General features: G+C 39.8%; 1 protein-coding gene across 1 annotated transcript; it reads right to left on the bottom strand.

Annotated features, from left to right (window-relative positions):
• Window positions 1–241: 241 nt before the first annotated feature.
• LOC117177993 (ichor) lies at window positions 242–5,048 on the bottom strand. Its single transcript, XM_033369157.1, has one exon. It carries the CDS (start codon window positions 4,153–4,155, stop codon window positions 2,938–2,940), a length of 1,218 nt encoding a protein of 405 aa, XP_033225048.1. The 5' UTR covers window positions 4,156–5,048; the 3' UTR covers window positions 242–2,937.
• Window positions 5,049–6,096: the final 1,048 nt, after the last annotated feature.

Genomic DNA, 6,096 nt, shown 5'->3' with positions numbered 1-6,096 from the left:
GGACCGTAAGACATAAAGAATTTGAAATCTACGATTTGAAATCAATAAATATCAACGGTCGAAGAAAGGATTGATTTGTTTCATCAAATCATTTTACAAATTTTTCGTTATTCGAAATAACCACCCTCACTCCCTTGAATTCTTTTAATTCAAAGAGTGGTTGTTTTTGATAAAAATAATATAACATGAAATGGCCTCTTTTCTGAGAGAAAGGTGGAAAATGAAACTTACTAAACTTTGCTTGAATAATTTGCCTGATGGCCTGATTAACAGTTTATTTACATATGTAACAAATAATCGAACTTTATCCGCTCCATAACGAGTATTGTCGGTCCAAGTAATGTGTTCTTGTATTTACAGATCACAATTTGTTTTCGCAAAGGAAGAAGGGAAATCTCGAGGTCGAAGAAGAAAGAAGAAGGAAATAAGAATTCATTATTTATTGCACACCCTGCGTTAGAAACGTTTTGCAAAGATGCTCAAAGGTAAAAAAAAAAAACTTAACAATTGGTCACTATCTTAAAAAGGTGATCGTAAATTATAATTAAAACAGGGAAAATCTATCAACAGATCCAAATTAGGTACGCTACCGTATTACGTAAATTACATTTAACATTGAAAAAGAAACTACTCACTGCGATCAGAAATTTGTAACAAGAAATAAAATTTTTTCTTTGTTAAAAATCTCGAACACTATTTGCGTAGCCCGCTACGCTAAAAGCAAAAAATCATGTATTTCCTTTAAAAAAAAAATATATCTCTTCGAACAAAAATTAGTGCCAGAATTAATGAATTGTCAGTAATGTAGATAGGGTGAAGATAGAGCATGTCACATGCAAAGATCTGAAATTAAGAAACTGAAAAGTTTGATAATGAGATTTTGAAATCGAGAATGGAACGATCAGGATTTTTATATGTTACTCGATCTCCTGAGTTGAGAATTGTTTTTACTGTTTAAAACATACTTTTAAGCAATAGATAGAGATTGAATAAATGTCATTAGAATCTATTTGTAATGTAATACACAAATAATTTTGCAATTTAGTTTTTCAAATAGTTTAAGACCATGGCTGATATTTTAAACAAAGAATAAAAATATAGGAATAGGATCGTTCAAAGAGTGGGGAAAGCATAAGCGTGAAAAGAGTTTCAGCGTACGGTAACAATCATTTAATCCAACATCAATATATAAATAATTCACAACTGGCTCTATACAAGTTCTAATCTGTAGTCGCCGGCGACGCATACCGGTTTGTAAATTTCTCGAGAATCAACACCTTCGAGGGTCGCAATTTAAAAAAAAAAAATATTTTTTTTCTCATCTTGTCTAGCGCGTCCTAACTGTATTTTAAATACATTTGGTCATCGAAGGGGTGTCAATAAGTTTCCGAAGATTTTTTAAAGTAACGATGCTAAGCTTTTTATATTTTTCGATAGACCGAATGATATTCGAACACGAACCGAAACACGGAAAGTAAATTAATTGGAAAAATATCTAAAAAATATGTTTTAAATCTACTTTATCCCCAAGACTTATTGACATCTCTCTTTTCTTTCTTTTGTCAGAACTGTGGCTAAAATTAGGTTACTTACAATATGCAAAGCCAATGACCCTCTACTATACACCAGTTCTCAAACTCGCTTAGTGAAAACCCGTATATTGGCAGATGAGGAATAACAATATAGTTTAGAAAAGTAGCAAAGAAAATTAACAAGCAGGAATCGCGAGAAAAGGGACGATAATTTTGGGACTTTACAGAGTGAAAGAAAATCAAACCCATTATATGTGGTATCTTTCCAGTTGATCCTATGGTTCTTAATTTCTGTTACCGAGGTTTAAAAATTTAGACTTGAGCCCCACTTTTGCGCGCTCGACTCATCATTGACGAGTCTAAGCGCCACGCTTTCGCGCTCGACTCATAACTGTCGAGTTGAGCGCTCATGCGTAAATACGCAAACCTCGATATCTCGGAAACTAAGACCTATGGAATCGAAAGAAAAAATACGTACCCAATGGATTTTGATGTGCTTTCGCCGTCTAAAGCCCCAGTCGAATCGGCATTTACCATCTCGCGACCTCTCCTTGTAAGTCGAATATCAGAAGTAAATATACGTAAATTCGAAGCGACGAAAAAAATGACTGGAAGAAGCGTTGTTAGAGAAGAGAAGTCAATAGATAAAGAGAGAATTAAATATTAATACAAGAATATTTTACAATATTTAGAGGTAGGAAGAGGACATGTGAAAATAAATAATAAAGGATTGGAAGGGGAACGTAGAGGACGATAATATAAAAGCAATTATAAATAATAGAATAATCGAATTAGATCGTAACGCATAGGTACATTGTTGCACGAAAACGGTCGCACGTTTTCTGTTTTGTCTTAAATTATATTTATAAATTCATATATATCTTTATATTATTTAACTAATATCATTAATTCACTGTTCGCTCATTTTTACATACATACTACTCGTATGTACGAACGCGTAATATGTACAGTGTATAGATATGATTTGACTCATATCAGAGACACATCACTTCGAGCACGAGATCTGACACCAAGTCATTGAACAAGATCCATTATCCTGCCAAGGGAATAAAGGTTTCATACCTTTTTTCTGGAAGGACTCTTTTTTCTGTGTTAGACCCAGAATCTACTTTTGGAGACCCATGCTCTATCTAAAGCAAGATTCTCCAAAAGTAGATTCAGGGTCTACCACTTCGACTCTGGTGAAGGATCGGGATCCTTCTTGACAGTTCTGTCTCAAAGCAGGGTATCGACCTGCATGTCTGGAAACGGTCGACCCAGAATCTACTTTCGAAGACCCCTGATCTATCACCTATGCAGCAGTTCGATGTTCTTGGAGCGGATGTGAAAACATCACATCGGTACATCATCACATTAGAGAGAAATACTTGATTCTTACTGGTCCTTAATCCCTTCCGATCCTTTTATGAATCTGTTGATGCTTAATGAGATGCGCCTTCTGCCTGAAAGCCTTGCCACATACTTCACACCTGAAGGGTTTTTCGCCAGTGTGCGTTCTTAAATGAACCTTGATATTGCTCTTATTGAGGAACCCTCGATTACATATAGAACACCTATGAACGGGCTTTTCCTTTCCACCAATAAGTCCTGATTCAGTTCCATAAGATAGAGCCGTCGTGCTTGGACTCTTCTTGGGATTCTGCGATCCTGGATTAGGTCTCGACCTTTTTCTGGGATGAGAAGGTGCAGCGAAGGACGAATGCAAGAGATGATCTGGACTGCAAGATGTCGAAACTCTTCCAGGAGGACTAACAGGCGGATAAGGGCTAGTGGAGGATGGGGTCTCGCCACAGGAAGTGTTCTGAAGATTTCCTTGAAGCCTGGCCTGAAGAAGAGGTGCGTATCCATGAGTCAGCAAACTCTGCAACGTCGATCCATGTTGTACCTGAGATTGGTTTGTATTGTAGATCTGGGAGTAGCTAGGGGAACTCTGCTCCTGAGCTTTCGGAGAGCAAGCATCGCCGATCCATTCGGCTATGTCTATCCAGTCTCTAGAAGCGTCGGGGTCGTGTTCCGAACCCGGCCCATTCCCTCCTCCAGGTACAGTTGTATCTGCAATAGCAGACCCGATGATTTCTGCGATATCCTCGATGTCATCATAGTCCACTTGCTGCGTTGACTGATTTTGCTGTTGCTGATGCTGCTTTTGATTCCCCTGAGGACAAGGCGTGCTAGAAGAGACGACCGGAACCTCGTAGTATTCTTGGTTTGAGGAGGGAGCGGGTGACTGCATTGGTCTCGCTGAGGATGCTATCGTGTGGTAGTGATGTCCCGGTATTCCGTTGATACTAAGATGTCCGGTGTATCCCGTGAAGGGAGGTAGAGGTTTCAGCTCTGCTAAGGACTGAGCAGATGCTACACCTACCGATGAACCCAAAAGGATCGTGTCCCAGGCATCTTGGAGACCAGCTTGTTTCACATCTGAAGTTTCTATAAAATCTTGTGCTGATGCACCCCACGGCGACAATAGAAGATTATCAACAGCTATTTCGTTTGGCGATCCTCCAACGGCGATACTACTGCCTTGACTGCTGTGAGGAGGTTCTATCCCTGTCAAATGTGGTGGTTGAGCTGGCGGGCCCGTTTGAGTCTCGTACTTCATCACGATATCAGACGTGGGTGAACCAGATGTTCGGTCAACCTTGTGGAGATTACTATTATTAATAATGTAAGGAGATGTAGCGGCCAAATCTTCCGCAGATTCCAAAGTTCCAGGTGAGGATGAGTATTCTACTTTAACGCCTACTTCCGCAAGGTCCTCTTCTGGAGAGTACTCAAGTTTGATATTTCTAGTTACTTCTTCTTCGTTGTTCCGATTTGAGATCCGGGAGGTAGAAAGAAGAGAGCTTAAAAGGGATGTGTTAAAAGATGGTGAAGATTTGTTACGATCTTCTCGATTCCTTCCACTCTCTTCGGATTTGATTCTTACATTCAAGGAAGATAAGATACCGTTTAAATTTGAAGATTCGTTGGCTATACCGCGGATGCTGAGTGAAGAGGTTGTTGATGTAGAGGAGGAGGAACTCGAGGATAGCAACGAGGAGAGTACGTTGCTACGCCCCGAGGACGAGGCTCCTCGAGCTACTGAGTTTTCCGTCGCTGTTGACGAGGATGACAACAAACTGGATAGGACCGCGTTATTGGAAGATGCGGTGGAGCAGGTATTGGAAATGCTGTATGGATTGGCTGTGGATCCTACGACATCAGGGCACCTGGTGTCCACAAAACCGAGGCTCTGACCAAAGCCCTGACCGTTTCTATTAAGGTTCGACTGATTAAAGTGGTGTGGATGTTGCTGCTGCTGCGGTCGGTACTGCTGGTTCTGATTCGAGGCTGCAAAGCGATGCTGAGGGTTACAATACTGGAATCCGTTGTCCGATGGCCCCTCGTCGAGCCTTGGTTGACCTGGAGTCGAAACCGAGGGGCAATAGGAACCAGGATTCCACCAGGGATCCACTCTACTGCCGGGGGTGCTGCAACCGCCAACGGCGCCGCGAGGACCTGTAACAGAAAACGAAAATCTTTTGTAAACGAAAGTTTTTTTTAAAGTAATTATTGTAATCAAACTTTATTTTCAGGGTTGCAAATATCAATATTTTTGATATTCAACAATTGTTCATTTAATACTTAGGCTATTTGTCGTATATCATTATCTAATTAAAGCTGTCTAGATCTATTAAGTAAAATCATGCCGTAAAAAATATACCGACATTTGTAAGATTAATCTGCTATTTTTTGTGAAATCAGGTTAATCACGCTTAATTTGCTATCACCTTTCACGATCTAAGTAGCTTTTATAAAGTCACAACGTTTAGAAAATTAATCCGCCATTATTTTTGATAAAATCAGGTAATTGTCAAAAATTTGGGATTTGTGGACTACTGCAAGACCTAATTTATAATTTGGAATCAATGATGACATTGACATAGAAATTCATTACTAGATGAAAGTCAATTTGACAAAGACGGTCCACAGGACGTCTTGAATCAAAAAAACCTTAGTACGCGTCACTGCCACCTCAGAATCTGACAAAGATCTGAGGAGTAAGTGAAGCATGCCGCATGTACCCCATGCTATGGACATACTCTTCCGTGATGGCCATACGCTAGGTAGGTAAATGGTGAGTAGGTAGGTAGGTAGGTCGGTAGGTAGGTTAGTTAAGTTAGGTTGATACAAGTTCCCTCCTTATTTCACTCTTTTTCTCCTTCAGACTCTATCTCTCTTTTTCTTTCTCCTCGCGGGAGAGGAAAGACTTGCTCCCGCTAACTAGGTTAGTGGCACACTAGCCAGCTACGGCCGAGTACACTCGGCCGACCAAATTGCTGTGCTTAAAAATATATTTCGTGGTGCAGAGCATAGAAGGAACTTTGAAAGCGAAGGAGGATTGAAGCAAAAAAGTTTGACAAAAAAAAAGAGGAGAGTAAGTGGATTCCACTGAGGAGTCAAGAAGAACGCTTCTGTATGAAAAATTAACGTAACTTTTCGCTTTCTTTCTGTTACATGTCTAATAACCAGAGAGCATATTAATTACAGATTCTCTTCA

The sequence above is a fragment of the Belonocnema kinseyi genome, chromosome 8, assembly GCF_010883055.1.
Source record: "Belonocnema kinseyi isolate 2016_QV_RU_SX_M_011 chromosome 8, B_treatae_v1, whole genome shotgun sequence".
Lineage (NCBI taxonomy): Eukaryota > Metazoa > Arthropoda > Insecta > Hymenoptera > Cynipidae > Belonocnema > Belonocnema kinseyi.
The sequence above is the reverse complement of the archived record's forward strand: the minus strand, read 5'-3'. Positions and strand labels throughout refer to the sequence as shown.